The sequence below is a fragment of the Manihot esculenta genome, chromosome 7, assembly GCF_001659605.2.
Source record: "Manihot esculenta cultivar AM560-2 chromosome 7, M.esculenta_v8, whole genome shotgun sequence".
Taxonomy (NCBI): Eukaryota; Viridiplantae; Streptophyta; class Magnoliopsida; order Malpighiales; family Euphorbiaceae; genus Manihot; species Manihot esculenta.
The window spans coordinates 9,486,244-9,507,167 of NC_035167.2; the positions used below are offsets into that span (position 1 = coordinate 9,486,244).

Sequence of the window (20,924 nt, forward strand, 5' to 3'; positions counted from 1 at the left end):
ATAATTTTCATTTAGACATATAAATCTCTAATATTCAATTTTCTCATCCAGACATGGAAATGTTGTATTATTATTATAAAATTTGTGAGATTATTATTGCAATTTTGCATATTATATTAAGAATATGATGTAAATTATTTAATAAATATATCTATGATGTAAATTATTTAATAGTTATGAGGTAAGCTATATATAAGGATTAGCAATTCCATATCCCATCAATGTGGAAATCTTTTCAAGTTGTGTAGATGTTATACTTTTTTCTTATTATATTTTGTGATACCTTTCTTATGAATTCGATTTAAATTGAAATAATTGATTGAATCGATTAATTTCAAAAATTTAGTTTAATTTTATTTTTTTAATTCAATTTTATTAATTCAATTTAGTTTTAATTTTTTTAAAAATAAATTATTTTAATTCGACTTAATTTTAATTAGAAAAACAATACAATATTATGTCCATTTCAATAAGACTTTTGATTTAAATTTTATTTTCCCACTTCTTAACACCCCATGCAATCACCATTCACCATACTTCACCTTTTCAATTTTCCATGCTCCAATCTTATCACCTTTCTCCTTCTCCTCTCCTCCTTTCTCACTTTGAAAATCGAATATGCTAATATAGTCATTGAGCATTGGAGGATTTTGCTAGTTCACCGTCGCCGTCGACCAATGGCGGATCTTACTGGTTTGATATTGTCGTTGTTGTCGCCTCCTTTATATTGATTCAACTAGATTAAACTCGTGTCGTTATCGCCTGTTACCGTGCTGCTATATTGATTCAACTAGATTAAACTCATATCGTTATCGTCTGTTACAGTGCTGCTGTCATTCTATTTATCTCTATTGCGAATCAGTCATCATCTCGTTTGTCTTATTTTTGCCGGTCTAAATCTACAGATTTGCTATCGATAATATGCTCAATAGTAAACTACCTTTTTATTTCTATTTAAATCGACCGTGAATAAATAATGAATTGCCGTTGAATTTTGTATAATAACTCCAACACGCGTGTAGATTTAATTAATCAACTGTATCAATAGAGAAGAACCCAAACTTGATCAATAAAAATACGCGATTTATTTAAATCAAATCTACCAATTTCTTAACGTATATTAATTGCTAGTTATTAATCTAATTAAATAATTACGAATTTAATTAGATTAATTAGCAATATATTATTTTCTCAAAAAATTTAATGGGCCCATTAAATTCTCAAGAAAATAATAATGAAAATAGTGTTTCTCGAATTTAGAAATTAACAGAAAATATAAATAAAATAAAAAGAATTGAAGCACATAACCTCACAACTTGAATACAACCTCAATTGAAATTAACTTTCAACTGAAAATAATTGTTTAGCCTCTAAACGCCATAATAAAATTACAAAAGCTAAAAAAAAAAGAAAAGAAAAGAAGAAAATGGAGAAGAAAAGACAGGGGCGACGGCAAGAGAGGAGAGAAGGAGAAGAAGGAGAAAATATGATGTCTAGATTTAATTCTAGAAACCTTTATACGGGCACAAAAAAGATAAAATTTAATAATTTAAAATAAATTCTACTACTCCTATTTTATCCCTATTTGTGTTTGATCCAACTTGAAACTTATTATATTTTTGTGGTAAAATCTACTGAGGTGGCACTTTTTGAAACTTCCTATCGCCTTGTACTACAGGTTTGGCAAAGATTGCAACCTTTCAATTCCAGAATTCTTCAATTCAGTCTCTTTTCGTTTCTTTTCTCAATTTCCGCTCAAAAAACCTGTCTAAAATTAAATTTCAAATAAAAATGAATATTTATACCAAAATTATAGTAAAATTATGAAATTAAATAAAAAAAATTGTGAGTTTTGCAATATAGTAGAAATAGCTTATATATTATTAATTTTTTTACAATATAATAGATTTTAAATTAAAATGAAGAATAATCTATTTAATTTAAAATTTTAAATATTAATAAATTTATATATCTTATTATTTTCCTAACTAATTCTTAAAACTAATTTAATAAATAAAAAAATTTCACCTTATAAAAATTAAAAAATTAGAGATATTTAAGTAAAATATTTTTATTTCATTAATATTTTTAATATTCATTATTAAATTTAACTTCTTATTTAATTTATACTTTAAAAATATGAATTTATTATTTTAATAATCTTCTTAATATTTATCTAATATTTAAACATGTTATTTTAATAATTTTTATTTTAAAATTAATTTAATAGTATTTAAATTAATTTAGATCTTTACTTTAATTTTTCTTAATAAACTCTAAAATTAATTTAAAATAATAAAATTATAATCTAATATATATTTTTATTTAAAAAATTTAATCTTATTATATATCTTTTAAGATTTTCTTAATTAACTCAAATTAATTTAAAAATACAATTATAATCTATTTTAAAAATTAAATTTTAAATAATAAAATTATCAACTGCTTAAATAATTAAATTAATTAATTTACAAATAACTTAAAGGCTTAAGGTATTATAGAAAATTGTATTATTCCCCTCTTTTCACTTTTATATATGGTATAAATATAAATAAAGAAAAAAATAACTAATAGGAGAAATGAAGCATTGATGAGAATTTGAGATGCACACTTCATTGATAGGGATAATGGATTGGTGATTGAAAAAGGAAAATGAGAAAGCACCACAAAAAGACTACCTTGAATGAGAAGAAGTATAGCAGTCAAGGAAGTTGGTGAAATAGAATATGAGCATTGGCCTTATTCAAGCTCACCCATATGAACACTGGCCTATCCCCGTCTCTTCAGCTTTCTAGGAAAGTAAATTGACAGCGAAAGAATGAGAAACCTTATGATTATTACATACTAAAAAAATATATATTACTTTTTTTTCAGTAAATATTTACCTTTTCCTTAAATAGTGCTTCAATGGTGTTGTTAAGGCTGCCTTCCCACTCCCAATCACATATAACTTGAATGGTGTTCTTAAGGGTACCTTTCCACTCCCAACTGCAATAATATATAATGTCTATCCATTCTTTATCATATTTAAGTTGTTCTCCTGTTTGAACTCTCCACAGCTGCGGCGTGCTTACTTCTTGAGCAAAAATCTTCATATTGGGGCATTCTACAAGGATTACTTCTTCCAAAGATGGGAAATTAAAGGTCAAATTCCCAGAGCAGAAGCTAGAGAGACTTGGTAGACGTCGAAGTTCCAAACATTTCAGTTGGTTGAAGCAAATCTCATTCTCTTCTTCTTCTTTATCTACTTCAGCCACTATAACTTCTTGTATCAGTTCACATTCCTCTATCTTCATTTTTTCAAGTCGTTCAAGACTTCTCGCTGTTGAAGAAGACAACAAATTTACTAGACCTTGGCAATTTGATACCTGCAGTGTTGTTAGATTTTGGAAAGAAACAGAGGATGCCACTAACACTTGCAATCTACCACATTCCATTACATTTAAAGTCTCCAGAGATTGGAAAACTGAGAGTAGTTTGGCGTCCCTTAGATGCTTGAGCCTTGGCAGTTTAGACAAACTTAGTTCTTTCAATTTCACAAGTGATTGAGGACGTATTTCCTCGCCAATAATCTCTTCACAGAAAATGATATCTTCGAAAGAAGCATCACTCAGAACAAGTTTTTCCAGAATGGGTAAACTTTCAAAGAACTGAGATGGCAAAAGTGTAGAGTCACTAGAAATACATGTCAACTCAATACCTTTCAGCCCACACAAGAAATCAGCTTGAGACGTTTGAGAACACAGATTCTTTATGGTGTTACATTCCACTCTTAATTCTTCTAAACTTGGAATGACAACCTAATAAACCAAATAAACAGTAATTATAAATAAGGATATATGAGATCAAAACATTAAGAACATATGGTTCATCTTAGAAATGGAATGTAAATGAAAACAAACATCTTAAAGATCCCAGTAATTGAGCTTTTTAAATTGAGCTTAAGTTCAAACTTCTGAATTAATTTGGATAAACCAACTAAATTGAAAATCTCCATCAAGTACAGTGATGAAATTGAACAAGAAAGCATTCTCCTTATTATGCAGAAAACTGACCTTCCCGCCAGAAGAGGCTGCAATTCTTTCTCCATTTCCCTCAGCAATCATGCTTAGATCATGTTCTTTGCAAAATTTAGAAGCCAATAGCTCCATGTTTGGACAGCCAACTATCTCAATTCTTTTCAAGGATGGGCATTTCAGAACATCGCTTGCAGAATAAAAACTTGACAAGTTAGGCAAACACTCTAGACTCATGGACTCCATTGATGGAAATATGGTATTATCCTTTGCTATTTCCTCTTCTGCTTCTTTTGTGATGATATGTTCCACCAAATTACATCTTTTCAATTCCAAATGTTTGAGCTTTACAAGACCCAAAGCCATGGACAGAGTAAATATATTAGTCAAGCTGCTACAATTCTCAACTTTCAACAATGTTAGGTTTCTAAAGCTTAAAATTCCTTGAGGATCCTTGTTCCACACATGCCTCAATCTAGGCAAATCAATTAACCTCAATTCTTTTAAAGACTTCAATAACCCATCGTTATCTTCATCATCATTTAGTCCTTCTAAATCAAACAGGTCTTCTACTGAATCACATCTTTCTACAGCCAACTCATTTAAACGGGACAAGTGCTTTAGTAGATTTGATGATATGGCATTTGAGAAAAATGCACACTCGTCCACCACCAGTCTCCATATGTGCCTCAAGTTCTTGAATGGAAATTGGCCATGCCATTTTTCTTTCAGCATGGGAAAGTTGGAGAGTTGAATATCATATATCTCTTTAAATCCAATCTACAAATCCAAAATATTGCATTATTGGAGATCAATAAACAAGCATCGATACATTTAACCAAACACATTAGCATGACTGAGTTTAATAAAGGGAGAAGCAAGAGTTGGTAAATACGTACATATTTCATGTAAATCTGTTCAATGGTCGCATTGAGATCGCCTTCCCAATGAAGAAATGTTCGACTCAATCTGTGGCCTGTGAATACACCATGTATCTTTGGTGTGCTCGGCTTGCGGACAGTGAAAATCCTCAACTTGGGGCATCTAAAAACAGTCACCTGTTCTAAAGATGGGAAATTGAAAATGTAACTACCCAAGCAGAAGCCTGTGAGGTTCTGTAAAACTTCAAGTTTTAATGTTTTCATTTTACTGAAAACAATCTCATCAGTTGATCCATCCTCTTCAACACCTCCTATTATTTCGGTCAACATATTGCAATGTGTTACAATCAATGTCTCAAGTTGTACCATACTTTTGGCTGCGGCTGATGTAAAAATATATGCCAATGTCTTGCATCCAAATACTTTGAGAGTTTTCAGATTTCCCAAAGACACAGAGGATGGTGCTAAAACAATCAAATTTCCACAAAACCATATCTCAAAAGTCTCAAGAGACTGAAATAATGGGTCATGCAGTTGGCCATCTGGGTTCCATATATGCTTCAAACCAGGAAGAATTTTAAGAGTTAAAGCTCTTATATGTGGGATTGTAGTGATATCTTCTTGGTCACCAACCAGTCCTTCAAATGGAAGTAGCTCGTTGAGAGAAGAATCAAGAACTTCAAATCTTTCGAGATTGGGGAATATTGGAAGTAAACTAAAAAGAGGAACATGATATTTGTTTTGAAAGAAACTCAATTCAAGAACTTTTACTTTGGAAAAGAAGCCTGTTGGAAATTGAAATCCAAGTATGGTTATGGTAGACTTCTTGTCTAACGAAAACTTTTCCAAATTTGGAAACATCTGCACATCAGCAAATAAAAAAATTTCTAATTAGTAAAAGATTGTTAATGGTAAATCCCCCAGATGCTTATAAAAATTCATAATATATTTAATTAATTAATATATTAATAAGAAAACAATTGCTATGTTATAATAAACATATATTATTGAAATGTATTTATAAGCTTATATGTTAGTAGATTGTAATGATTATTAACCGATAAACTTATTTAATGGGTATAAATTTAAAAGTTTATTGAAATAAATGAAAATATAAAAATTTTATATTATCTTTAAATAATTTCAGCACTTTTTTTACAATTATTATTTTTATTTATTTTTAAATATTTTTTTAATTACATTCTTAATATAATTTATTAATATGGTTGATCGTGCAAAATTTATGTCTTTTTTATTAATTATAAATTTATAATAATCTCATTAGTTAAATTTTTAAGTGAAAAAAAATAAAACAAATCGACATTTTAAATTTACATAATATTAATTTATATATAAATGCAAATAAATTTGAATTTTAGATTTTATAAGTTATAGATAATCAATTATAAATGAGAAATTGTTGATACATTTTAATAGTAAAAATAGAAAATTGATTTTTTTTTTATTTTATTTTAATGACCCAATTAATTAAGAATTTTTAAAGAGAATAGAAAAATACATCAATTTTTTAAATTTCTCTAATTTTAAGTAAATTTGAAAAATTTCTCCAACAGAAAAATTAAAAATTTGAGTAAAAGTTAATATATATATATATATATATATATATATATATATATATAAAAGATTGACATGCTTAATTAAATTGAAGAGTTTTGTATGATTTAATTTTTTTTAAATTGAAAAGAAAAATTAACATTATAAATACTTTTTAAATGTAAAAATCATTTAAAATGAGTGTTTTTATAGTTTTCAAATGCAATGTTTGAGAAAAGAATGAATAGAAAACTAACCTTATTAATTGTGTTCACCAGTGTCTGTGTGGCAAAGATATTCTTTAAGCTTGGACATTCACGTATGCTCATCTCCTCCAACAATGGACATTCCACATTACTCCATCCTGAACACAATCTGGAAAATCTAGGCAAACATTCAAGGACTACAGATTTCAATGAAGGCAATAATATCACCTTATCAGCTGCTTCCTCATTTTCTATGATTCCTTCAATCATCTTACAATTGTATATTTCTATCTTTTCCAGTTGCATGAGGCACAATGCCATCGACCAGGTAAAAATATACTTCAAGCTGCTACAGTTTCCAACTAGGAGCAACCTTAGGTTCTTGAACTCCAAAATTCCCTGAGGCTCCTTATTCCATAAATGTCTCAACATTGGCAGACTTGTTAATTTCAATTCACATAGTTGGGGAAGCAGCCCATCATCAGCAGATACCCCTTCCAAATCAAATACTACATCTGCTGAATCACAGTCTTTCACCTCAAGCTCTTCCAACTTGTTTAAAAACACCAGTACATTGGATGGTATAGCTTTGTTATACATTGCACATTTATCCACCTCAAGCCTTTCTACATTGCGTAAGAGTCTCCCTTGCATCCCATCATGCCAGAACTCAGGAAATTCAGATGCTTTAAAATATTTGCAAAATGTCTGATCCCACAAGACAAAGGAAAAAACAAATGAACTGACTTATCATAAACATATAACATATATGCATGCAACAGATATCATGAAAATTAAGAAGAAAGCATAAGAATAAATACGCAAATACCATTTCTTCTAGTGTTGCATTAAGGTTTCCCTCCCAACGCTGTTTATATCCCAGGAATATTCCTCGTAGCTTTGGTGTATTTAGATCTCCGGAAGCGAAAATCTTCATCCGGGAGCATTCATTGACGATAACACTTTCTAAAGCTGGAAAATTGAAAGCGTTATTCCCTGAGCAAAAGCTGATGAGACCAGGCAGACCATTAAGTTCCAAACATTTCAGTTTGTCGAAATTAATAATCTCATCCTCTGTATGATCAGCTCCATCGCTGGTCACTATTTCTGTCATCATTTTGCACCCTCGTACTGTCATTTTGGTGAGTTGCACCATGGACTTGGCTGTGGACGCTGTTATCAAGTTTGCCAATCCTGCACAGTAACTCACTTCAAGAGTTGCTAGATTTTGGAAAGATGATGAGGATGGTGCTACGTTGATCAAACTATGACAACCAGATACACTCAAAGTCTCGAGATACTGAAGAAGTGGTTTCAGTCCGGAGTCTGGGTCCCATATATGCTTTAAATTATAAACGACATCTAGCTTCAAATTTTTCACTCGTGCAAGTGTCCTGGCATGTTCTTCTTCTTTTCCGGCAAGTCCTTCATATGAGAACAACTCTTCTAACTCTTCTGAAGTATTATAACCTTTTACCAAAATTGTTTCCACATAATATAACCTTTCAAGGAAACCAATTATAAAAGGGCATGATTTGTTCTGTAAGTTGATCAAAGTAAGCATTTTGAGTTTAGAAAAGAATTGTCCTTGCTGTATCGCAATCAAGTCCTTGTGCTCTAAAGTCAATTCCTCCAAGTTGGGACTCATCTATGCACAACAAATAAGTATATTGTTAAACATGTGAAACATTATATTTTTCCAGAAAATAAACTTTACTGTTAACATAATTAGTTATCAAGAAATATCTAATTCAAAGTTTTCTTTATTTAAATCCAAAATTTTCACTTTTAAAATTTAACTAGTTTGAAATTAAAGAGTTTAAGATTTAGATAATAGGATGATCTTTGAATAGAATAATAAAGATCAAAGTGTTTGTAAGGTAATGGTTAATTAGTTATTAAATAGTTGTTCATGTAGATTTAATTAATATTTTAAAAAGTAAATAAATAATATATATATATATATATTGCATTGCACGTACACAAATTTAAGATGGATCAAAATTATTGATTCAAAAAAAAAAAAAAAGATGGATCAAAATTAATTTACAGATTTAGTATAATTGTATAAAAAAATTAAAAAATTTAAATATAATATTAAAAGTTTAAAGTATAATAAATTAAACGTTTTTAGGCTTTGTTATCTAAAATTAAAAGTTTTATTATAATTATCATTAAATATAAAATTTAGCTTTTTAATATTTAATAGGCGTTTTGAATATATTGTCTTGTTATCAATTTTTTTTATTTTTATTTTTAAAAAGAAAATTTAATTTGAAATAAAGAAGGAAATTTAAAAAAAAAAAATTCAACTAATATATTATGAAGTAAAAAAAGAAAAGGATCTTACCTTTTTCAAAAAAAGTAGGGGTCGTTTGCCCTCTTCGTCTATTTCCTGCAAACTGAATTTTATTATTTTGTTACAATTACGAACATTCAAACTTGTTAATTTCTGCAATTCAAGAATGTGTGTTCCTGGATACCAACTCCTTAATTCTGATAGATCTGTAAGTTCAAGAAATGTTAGTTGAGGAAATTTAAAACAATAATAAGGGGCTTGTTCCACATCTTCCGCCTCTGCAATAATCTCCTCAACCCCACACCTAGTTATTGTAAGCTCTTCAAGTTGCAAAAGACCATCAGCAATGGAGGCTGGAAACAGATAGTTTAAAACGTCACAATGTGAAACTGTAACTGATTTCAAATTTTGAAAACTGAAAACTGCTTGTGGATCCTTCCTCCATACATATTTCAACGATCCCAGTTCACTTATATTTAATTTTCTCAACTCAAATGCTTCATCAACATTGGACCCTTCAAGTTGATATATCTCTTGCAATGAAGCACAATTGCTCACAATCAACTCCTGCATTCTTCGGAATCTTTCTAAGTCATTTGATGGAAAAACAGCCATCAATTTCTGGCAATAAACAACATTCAATGATTTCAGTTTAAAGAAGGAATTTGCCGCAAGTGGACTGTGCCATATCCTTTTGAACTCATTTAGTCCGGAGAGACTCAATCTCTCCAAGTTAGGAAAACCAACCTGCAATGCCAAACACATTGATTTAGTAAATGCGGGAACTTCAACATAAGCATAAGTTAAATAAATATGAGACAAAAATGTAATCGTTGGAGGTGATGTGAAGTTATTTTACTTAATAGAGGGATTAGACCTATCCATTAATGAATGTCATTTGACTATAGGATGTCCAAATATGTATACATTTATGCATGCATAAAGAGAGAAGAGTAAATTTAATCACCATTTTGTTGAAAAGAGATTGAATTTCAGCATTCTGATTTATCTCTGTGTCATCTTGTTTTTCCATCATGCCTTTATGAGGGACACTGGGGACCAAGCCCATCAATGCATTGCAATAGCTTATGTCCAAGTATCCAAGAGATTGAAATTCAATTTGATATCCAGTGCAGAATCTAATCAACTTTGGAAGATCATATAGACTCAGCTCATTCAATTTAGGGAAGAGTATCTGATTCATCCTCTCATCTTCCTCTTCTATAAATTCCTCAGTCAGTATTATCTCTTCCATGGAACTACAAATATAAATTTGAAGTGTTTTGAGTTGCAAGAGTCTTTTAACAATTGAAGTTGTAAATAAATGCTTCAACTCGTGGCAACAACACACAGACAAGCTCTCTAATTTTGAAGAAGTTGCAGAAAGTTGGTCGTGCCATATCTTTTCACAACCAACTGAATTTAATTCAAGATGCTCCAAGTTGGGGAAAGAAACCTACAACAGATAACACCTTTGTTTGAAGCACTACTTTTCTATCAAAATAAATAGAAATACTTTACGGATCAACAATGAATTTCTCAGAAAATATGAAAAGTCTTTAATATCCTTTCTTAGTTTTGGAGGCAATTAGTCAATTTTTTCTAAATATTTAAATATCAAATTTGAAAATTTCTTAACTTAATTTATTATAATCCAATGATAAAAAATACAATTAAAAATATAAAGTAATTCTTAATTTGTTCTCACTAAAATTATCAATATATATGATTGATGTCTTTTCACAATAACCATAATTTAAAAAATGATTTATTAAATTTTATCATTAAAAAAATTTTATGAGATAACTTTAAAAATAAAATATAAAAATATATTAAATTAAATTATTAAAATGAAATGATAAATAACTGGTTTCAAATTAGAGCTGGGTCCTCTATAGGTTTGAGCGGACTTACTATTTATTAATTTTGATCATTTAAAATTAAAATAGTAAAAATAACTTAAAAATTATTAAAAATTTAAAATAAAATATTAATTAAATAAAAGTTAAAAATTATCGACGTCGGTAATTACGGACAAAATTAACAATGATATTTAGTTATATCTCACATCGAAAATTAACAATTTAACATGTAAACTATCACTAAATATATTAAAATATTTATATATATATGTCTCATTTAAATATTTGTATTATATTATTATAATCATTTTATAATTTTTTTTTTTTTAAAATGGTCAATCAAAAAATATAAGGATCCCGCATATTTCCGTCAGTTTTTTTTTTCTATTATTTTTGGAAAATCTGTCCATCACCTAGAGTCGGTGAGAATTTTTTTTTTTTTAAAAAAAATAAAATCTACATTAAAAACATAGCTACGTAAGCATTTATGTTAAATTTTATTTTAGTAAAATTAAAAAGGTAAAAAATAAAATGAATTTTAAAAATTATTTAATGACGAGAAAATAAAAATTAGGTAATTTGTGTTAGAAAATTGAAATTTTATTTTGAAACTTCTATTCCTTGGTTAGAATGTAAACTTTTGAAAAAAATTTTAAAAAAAAATTATTTTTCTTAAACTTTTATGTTTAGCAAACTCAATAATGTAAGAATTAATTTTTCTTCAATTCTTACGAGGATTGATTTTGAATTAAAAATAAATCTTGTTAAAATTATTAAAATTTTATAAAAAATATTCCAATTAAGACTATTTATATCAAAATTATTTAATTAGTCATTTATTTTTTTATTTTAAATTTATTTCTTATGGTTAATTAATAATTAATCTTTATAAAAATTATTTTAATTTAATAGTAACTAATAATATTTAATACATTTATAATTAATATTAAAATTTTATTATACTATTTTATTAATTTAAAAAATTATATGTTTAATGGTAAAAATTATATAAAATTCAAAATGTTACAAAAATATTAATAATATTTTTTTAATAAATGTAATAAAAATAATAATTATTTATAAGAATAAATATTTATGTTTTGTTTAAAAATAATAAGAATGATGAATAAATTAAATCAATTTAAATTTTATTATTAATTTATTTAATATAAAATAAATTTTATTACATTTAAATTGATTTCAAATAAATGAATTTATTTATGAATAGAAATAAATTGAATTCCATTAATAAAATTTAATTGTTTTATGAAAAGAATTATGTACTAAATAAAGATGTAGTGTTTTTAATGAAAGAGAATGTGTGATTCAAATTTTAAAATGGTCAAATTATTTTAAGAAAATATATTAAAAGGAGTAATAATCTAAAGATATAATTTTTAAATATGAAATTATCACAATTAATTCATATTTATTGTTTGATCAGCTTATTCATATAATATACTCAAAAAATAAATTAAATATGATTATGTTCTAAATTTTCATAAACAATAAAATTATATTTAAAAATAGAAATCAGAATATCTTTTTCATTGTAAGAAACTTAAAATACGATTTGGATCAATAAATATAAAGTAATTGATAGTAATCAAATATAATCATTTATATAATTTTTTTTGACAAATTATTAATAATAATGACTAATAATGGTTATTTAAAAATTTAAGCATTTAACAATTAATCTCAAATATTCAATATATATTCAATAAATAAAAAAAATTAATGCACGCGTACCGTACCGTTCTGCTAAAAAATGATAAATGAGTATCATCATCCCGTTCTGATAGAAATTCTTCAATTTTCAATGGGCTGTGAAAAGTTCTAAGATTTGGAAGATTTCGCAAATTTAAGGAGCGCAAGCCATTGAACTCAAACACTTCATTACTGCTTTCACTTTCATCAATAACAATAGCTTTCATCTGAGGACAATCTTCCACTTTCATTTTCTGTAGTTGCAAAAGACACTTGACAGCAGATAATGAGAAGAGATGCGTCAATCTCTGACAATTTTTTACTTGCAAAATTTCTAATTTATTAAAAGATCCTGCTGCGAGTCGACCACGACAGATCTTTTCCAACTTCATCAGATTTTCCAAAATCAAAGACTCTAGAATTGGAAAGGCATCACATACAGCCCGCTTGATGATATGTTGAATGGCATGATTATTTTGGACTCGGAGATGCTTCAATTTTGGAAAGCCGTCCCCGTCAATATCATACAAGTTCTCAGCCTCCCTCACTTCATCTAAGCATAAATCTTCAGTCTCCCTCAATAGCACTTTAATCCCGTATCCCGAATGAATGCTTGTCTTGAGCTTAAGTTTCAGCGTTCTGGAGGTTTTATAGTGGTCATCCCAGTCCCAGTTATCCCCTATCAGTATTCTGAAGCTCTGCAAGCGGCCATTGGAGAACAAGTGTTTTGGTAATATCTTGTCATCCAGTATTTGCATTTCCAAGGTAGTCAACTGAGACAACTTTTCCAACTCAGCAAGGCTTGCATTGTTCCCATCGGCCTCCCACTCAACAAAGCTGTTACTCATGTACAGTTCTTCAAGCTCCGACAGCTTTGATAAGGCATTTGCTGGAATCATTTTGAGTTTGGAACAATTGCTCACATCTAAGACTTTTAGTCGAGCCAGCTGCTCTATTTGTCTGGGCAACTCAACAACGTAGGAGTTTGCAAAACTAAGAACTCGTAGTTGCTTCAAGTCTTCAATGATAGCTAAGTCGTGCAGTTGGCATCGATGCAAGCAAAGGGTATGAAGGTTGGATAGGACAGCGAGCGATGAAGGGAGGGACACAAAATGAATCCCAGTAAAATCCACTACTTCCAGGTTTCTAATGCCCTTGAAAAACTGATCTGGAATTCCCAAACCAAAAACTTCTGTAAAAAGGAATAGTGCCTCTGCTTTTGGGCACTCCCATCCTTCGGGGAGATTTTCAATATCACAATACGGCAGAGAAATTCTGGTGCAATCCTTATTTGGAAATTTCATCAACTCCCTGCCACTTGTAACTATAAACGCATGTTGCTCTCTAGATGCAATCAAGAGAGCAGTATCTCGAACAACATCATGGATTTTTACGAATCCATACATGTCGCCATCTTGCAATAAGCTCTGCCCTTTAAGAGTATCAATCAAACGATATACTTTGTTTCTTGCTCCCTGGACAGTCGAAATGTTCTTGAATGAACTAAGACCCATAACGTATTTCAGCAAGGACTGGATTTCAATATTAGATTGTCCTAACAGACCACAAAGCAAGAAAAACGACTTGACTTCATTGCTACACAAATTATTGTAGCTTGACTCCAGAATCGTGTGCACTTTCGAATTGATTTCTTCGTTGTCAAACTCGGATAGCTGATTGAGCTTATCATTCCACGCGTATAACTCTCTATTTCTCAAGTCCGTCGCCACTGTGAGCAGTAGAAGAGGCAATCCTGCACATTTTTTAGCAACTTCTGCGGCGATAGGAGGCAATTTTGAACTTTCAGCAGATGATGCAGTCATTTCAAACAAACTCCAAGCCTCTTCGTCCTTTAGAACGTCGAGCCTGAAATTTTTCTGTGTGCCCATCTCGTGATATAACACATCTTGGCTCCTTGAGGTGAGAAGTATTTTGCATCCTTTGAAACCATCTCCAAAGGGAATTCCTACTGCATTTAAATCAAGTTTTTTCCAAATATCATCAAGAATTATAAGTACCTTCTTCTCTTTCTCCACCTCTTTCTTCTCTTTCTCCAACACTTTCTTCAACCTCTCATATAGCAGATTAGCTCTTCCAGGTATTTCCTCATCGCCAAATTTCAAGCCCAGGATATCAGCGATCTCCGATTGAATTCTTCGGGGTTCTGGTGCTTGACCTACAGCAACCTTAGCGACGACGTCGAATCGCTTCCCTTCCAGAGCTTTTGTGTGGACCTGTCCTGCTAGGTGGGTCTTACCCACACCTCCAAGTCCATACACCCCGATCATATTAAGATCTGGATCCAATAGTGCATCCATAACTTTCTCCAACAACAACTCTCTTGAATTCAAGCCCTTAGGAGCATATACTAACGGGGCAACTATCTGCTGCGGAGGGGGACGGAAGGAAATTCGATTATGGTCGTCTTCACTCGCAAGCTCATGAATTGCCAGAGCTTTCTTCTCTGCTTTCTTGCTAAGCTGGTAGCGTGTCTTCAAATCAGGACATAATCCAACGAAACACCTCTTTTTCGCTTGTTCTTCGCCTTGGATACATTCCTCAGCTTCTTCAATAGCTTTGCGTGCATCGTTCAGCCACTTGTTAACACTTTCATTGATCTCTACCCCATGCCTCTTAGCCTCGTCAACAGCCTCCTGCAACTTGTCTGTTATGTTCTTCAATTCCTCAGTCTCATGACGGAGTTTCTCAACGTTGCTCTTGCAGGTGAAAGGGTAGCTGATAAGTCGTTTGATTGGGACAACAACAAGTTCCTTGATGGGTTCTTTTATGACCTCAGTGAAGATGGAGATAAAGATATCAAGAACCATTTTGATTTTCTTTTTTGAAATCTCAGAGCAAAAACAAAATAGACCAAGAAATCAGAGTGGAACAAAATAAAAGAAAATAAAGACAAGAAAGGACTGGTGAAATCAACAGAAAAGCAAAACAGTCGCTAAAGAATTAGAGAGCCAAATGAAGAGAGGAAGCAGAGAACTAACAGAGAGATGGTTATGGATGAGTAAAGGTTGGTGAATACTGAATATAAGGGAACGTAGGAGTTGACGAGCGATGACTTAATTATTGCTTTAGTGTTATAATTAAATTAATTATATTAATATGTTAAAATAAATAATGTGAAGTGAAATTGTTAATACATAATAAATTAACAATTTGAATCAACAATTGAAATTTAAACTAAATAAATTTATTTATATTTTTTCAAAAATTATTATTTTCACTTCTATGAATTTTTTTCTTTTTATCTTCGTTTCTCGTTCCTCTGTTATATGATATTGAAAAATTATTTTATAGTTTCTATAGTATATAAAAATTTATTAATTAATTTTTATAATTTTAAAAAATATATTAAGTATTTTAGTATTTTAAAAAATTTATTAATTAAATATTATATTAATTTAATTATTAAATATTATAAAAAATTAAAAATACTTTTAATAATAATATATTAATTAATAAATTTTTTAAAAATTTGAATAATAATATATTTGTATAATAAATTTAAAAATTTAAAATAATTTTAATAATAATATATTAAGTATAATAAATTGTAGTAATTTAAGTTCAATAATTAAATTATTTAATATTTATAACAATTGATTTAAAATATTAAAATTATAATTTTATTTTTTATTATATTTTAATTATTTATATTTATTAACTTTTTATAATTATTTGAATTAATAAAATTTTAATTTAATAATATTTTATACAATTAATTCTATTAATTTTTTAATTATTTTATAATTTTTATCATAATTAATATTTTTTATAATAATTTTAATCGCTTATATATATTTATTCTATGTAATTATTTACATTATATATAATATTTATAATTAAATCATATTAATTATAATTTTATAAAATTATCAAATAAATAAATAACAATGCTATGAATAATAAAAACTTTTTATATTTTTAATAAATGTGATTTCTTTTAACTGTTTAAATATAAAAATGGTACATACTCAATGTTTATAAATATATTTTTAATAATTTATTTATTATTAAAATAAAATTAATATAATAAATTTTTTTAATAATAAAAATATAATAAAAATTTTATTGTAATATTAATAATATAATGTGTTAAAAAGTAGCAGAACATAAAAAATTATATAATAGTAAATTATATTTATTATATTAGAAAATAATAGAAAATTAAAAAGTAATATATTAATAATGATTAAAAAATAATAAATTCTATTTATTATAATAAATAGAATAAAAATTATATTTATTATATTAAAAAGTAATAAAAATTAAAATATTATATATTAATAGTGATTAAAAAAATAATAAATTATACTTACTATATATAAATTAATTATTACTTTATATAAAAATAAAATTATAAATATATAAAAAAATTATAAATATATTTATGTCACATATCATAAATATTTATAATTAATTGTGTCACTTATCAATTTTTTATCAATTTATTTTAAAATTCAATTATATATATATTATTTATTATTTTAAAAATATAGTTAATTTTTAATTTTAAAATTTGTTAATTATAAATTAATATAATATATTAAAAAATTTAAAAATTAAAAAGTCACATATTAATAATAATAAAAAAATTGAAAAATTATATATAAATTATAATAATAAAAATAATAAATTATATTTATTATGATGATATTAATTAATAATATTATTAAATATAAAAAATAAAATATATTAAATGTGTCATAAATACATATGACATTTGATATAATTATATGAATTTAAATATATCACTAGTAAACTTTTAAATACTTAGCACTTTTTATTCAGTAATTACATTGAAATTTATCTATTTAATTTTTATTTGTTAATCCATTACTATTTAAGTGTGTTTTAATAATTCTTATTTGAAAATTTCAATCTTGTTATATTTTATATAAAAAAAATTGAGATTTTTTAAATAAATTAACAATTTAAATCAACTAGACACCAAATTTTGAATTTTAAACTAAATAAATTTATTTATATTTTTTTATAAAAATATTATTTTAACTTGATGTGATCCCTGAATCTTTACTTTTTTACCTTCGTTTCTCGTTACTCTTTTATATAATATTAAAAAAATTATTATTTGATTTTTATAATATAAAAAAATTAATTAATTTTTTAATTTTTAAAAATATATTAAAATATCTTTTAAAATTTAAAATATTCTCAATATATAAAAATTAATTAATAAATTTTAAAAAAACATAAAAGCTCAATTAATAAAATTTATAATAATTTAGTAACTTTTAATTAATATTTATAATAAATAAAAAAATTATAATTTAAACAAATCAAATATAAAAAGTTTAATTGTTTAATTTTAAAAAATATAAAAGTTAATCTATTAATTATTAAAATTTAAATATAAAATTATAATTTATATAATATAAAAAATTTTACCCATGTTAGTATATTTATTCAGTTATTTTAAATATTTATTTTTTTAATTTATGAACTAATATAATTATGGATTGAAAAAACCTCTGATTTGAAAGCAGAGAATTAATGGAGAAATGAACAACACAGAGTGAGAGGGTGAATAGGAAGGTACGTAGGAGTTGACGAGCGAAGACTTGATTGCAATTTGCAGCCAAAGAATTAAATTACTTTGTCCTTTGTATTAAATTTATTTTGAGTAAATTAAATTTTAATATATAAATTTTAAATAAACAAAAGATAATAAATTATATTTATTATAACATGAGTAATATTATTAAATATAAAAATATAATTTAAAATAAAAATAAAATATATTAAATATATCATTTGATACAAATACATATATATTATTTAATATAAATATATAAATATAAATAAAAATATATCACTTATCAATTTCTGCATATATAGAAATTAATTATATTAATTAGTCATTTATTTTTAAGCAGTGCAAAAATTAAAATTTTTTATATTATTATATAATATTATTTTATAAAATAATATTTTTTTCATATAAATTTATTATGTCTATAAAAAAATATTTATTTTAAAATTTAATAAGCATAAATTTATGTAAAAATACTTAATTGATTTTAATAAAATAAAGATACTTAATTGTAATTTATCCCTTTAATAATAATTTCACATCTGACATTATTTTTTATAAAAAATAAATACCAATTCAAATAGCATTTTCTTGTTCGGTCATAAATTTGAAAAGCTGTCATTTAACAGAATATTTGCCACATTATTTTGATAAATATTTTAAATTTTACATTAATTTAATAAATTATTTGTTAAAAAATATTTTTTTTTAATAATAAACCCGATGGGGCAGCGCTTGTTATGAATGAGTACAGGCTGGTGAATACTGACATATTGCTTTAGTTTGACGAGCTTGACGAGCTTTGACATATTGCTTTAGTTTTATAATTAAATTTATCATATTAATATGTCAAGAATAAATCAAATGAATTATTAGATCTTTAAGTATGAAATATACATAATAAATTAATGATTTAAATAAACAAGATACCAAATTTTGAATTTTAAACTAAATTAGTTTATTTATTTTTTTAAAAAAAATATATTATTTTCATTTCTCATTTCTCTTTTATATAATATTAAAAAATTATTATTTAATTTTTATAATATAAAAAAATTATAAATTAATTTTTTAATTTAAAAAATATATCAAAATATTTTAAATATTTTAAAAATTTTACGAATTAATTCTTCTATTAACATTCATAATACAGATAAATTAATTAATAAATTTTTTAAAAATATAAAAAATTAATTAATTAATTTTTTAAAATAATAAAAATTAAATAATAAAATTTTTAAAAGTAAAAATTAATAAAATAAATAATCAGTAAATATTTTTAAAATATTATAATATTTGTATATATTTTTAAAATTAAAAAATTAATTAAAAAATTTCTTTATAGGATAAAGAATAAATATTAATTTTTACTGTAGTATTTTGTGATTTTTATCGTTTGATCTGCCATTGACTCGACCATGAAGTCTCTGTCCGTGTCCATACTAAATACATGACTTCTATTTAATTTTACTTTGTTTTATAATTTTTTAAATTATATATAATAATTTATATTTTAATTTTAATATAATTATTAAATTAATTTTTATATTTTTAACATAAAAAATTTTAATTTCTTTATAACTCATTCATCCAAATTAAATATTCTATCGGTCATCTCTTATTATTAAAAATATTATTATCTTTGCAAATAAATAAATTCAACTTTAACTTTTGGATTTAAGTATAATTATTTAATTTATTTTAATATTTTTAAAATTAAATATTTAAATATTCCTATAATCAAATTTTTTTATACTTTAAATTTTTCATATATTTATTTTTATTGAAAATATAAAAATATTTTTATTATTTTTTTAAATTAAAATTATTAATGTGTTAGATTTCATCTATTTTTTTATTTATTAAAATTTAAATAGTTAAATTTATTTTTTTATTTTTTATTTGAAAAAATACTTAAATTCTCTTTAAATTTTATCTAAATTATCACATTCAACTAATTTTTAATATTTTTACTATTTAATTTCTATTCATTAAAATATTTTAATATTAAATAATTTCAAATTTTAAAAAAAATTATAAATTTAACAATTTTTAAATGGTATTATATATTTATAAATAATAGACTTTACACGGTATTCTTAGAAAAAAATTATATTTTTAAAAATTTGATAATAAATAACTTTTAACTAATATGTATAACGTTTAAAAAATTTAAATATAAACAAATTTAAAATTTTAATTTTAAAAATATAAGAATTAATTTATTAATTTTATTTAAAATTTAGATATGAAATTGTAATTTATGCCATATAAAAAATTTTATCTACATTATTATATTTAAACTGGATTTAAACTATTAAAAAATTTAAATCGGATCTATTTTGATTTGATTCAAACCGTTAATCAGAATCATTATGAACTGAATTAATAATTTATAATTTTAATTTTAATTAAAATTAAATCAGAATAGAATCAAAACTATAATCACTTTAAAATGTAATCAGAGTCGACTGTTAAAAAAAAATCATTATAAACCGTTTTAAATCGAATCGAATTCAATTCGATTTAAAAATTAATCGAAGTGTCAAATTTTAGTTTAAAATCAAAACTGACCCATGGCTATATCTACAATGTATATGTTAAAACCATCACAAGAAATAAAGCAGGGCAAAAGGTTACCCTCATTAAGGTTGTGCAATCAGTCGGTTCGGTTTTGAATCAAACCGAATCGATAAAATCGAAATGTTAAAATTTTAAAAACTGAAAAAATCGATTATGAAGATATAATCAAATCGAACTGATAAAATTGATTCGGTTCGATTCAAACCGAAATCTGTTGGGTTGGATTTGGGGCCGAAATGGATGG

General features: G+C 25.6%; 1 protein-coding gene across 5 annotated transcripts; it reads right to left on the bottom strand.

The window, feature by feature from the left end:
- Positions 1 to 1,287: 1,287 nt before the first annotated feature.
- On the bottom strand, positions 1,288 to 15,553 carry LOC110605262. 5 transcript variants are annotated; one of them, XR_006351224.1, is made up of 10 exons: positions 12,576 to 15,553; positions 9,924 to 10,412; positions 9,008 to 9,703; positions 7,487 to 8,305; positions 6,709 to 7,365; positions 4,916 to 5,758; positions 4,056 to 4,796; positions 2,886 to 3,800; positions 2,679 to 2,791; positions 1,288 to 1,764 (listed from the first exon to the last, which is right to left on the bottom strand). XR_006351224.1 is itself a non-coding variant. In XM_043958283.1 (10 exons), exons 1-10 carry the CDS (start codon positions 15,354 to 15,356, stop codon positions 2,750 to 2,752), a joined length of 7,950 nt encoding a protein of 2,649 aa, XP_043814218.1. In that variant the 5' UTR covers positions 15,357 to 15,553; the 3' UTR covers positions 2,588 to 2,749. The 5 variants fall into 5 exon arrangements, 3 of the variants coding, with proteins under 3 accessions (XP_043814218.1, XP_043814216.1, XP_043814219.1); XR_006351225.1 differs by having other exon boundaries at positions 1,288 to 1,768; XM_043958283.1 differs by lacking the exon at positions 1,288 to 1,764 and having other exon boundaries at positions 2,588 to 2,791; positions 12,576 to 14,555; positions 14,589 to 15,553.
- Positions 15,554 to 20,924: the final 5,371 nt, after the last annotated feature.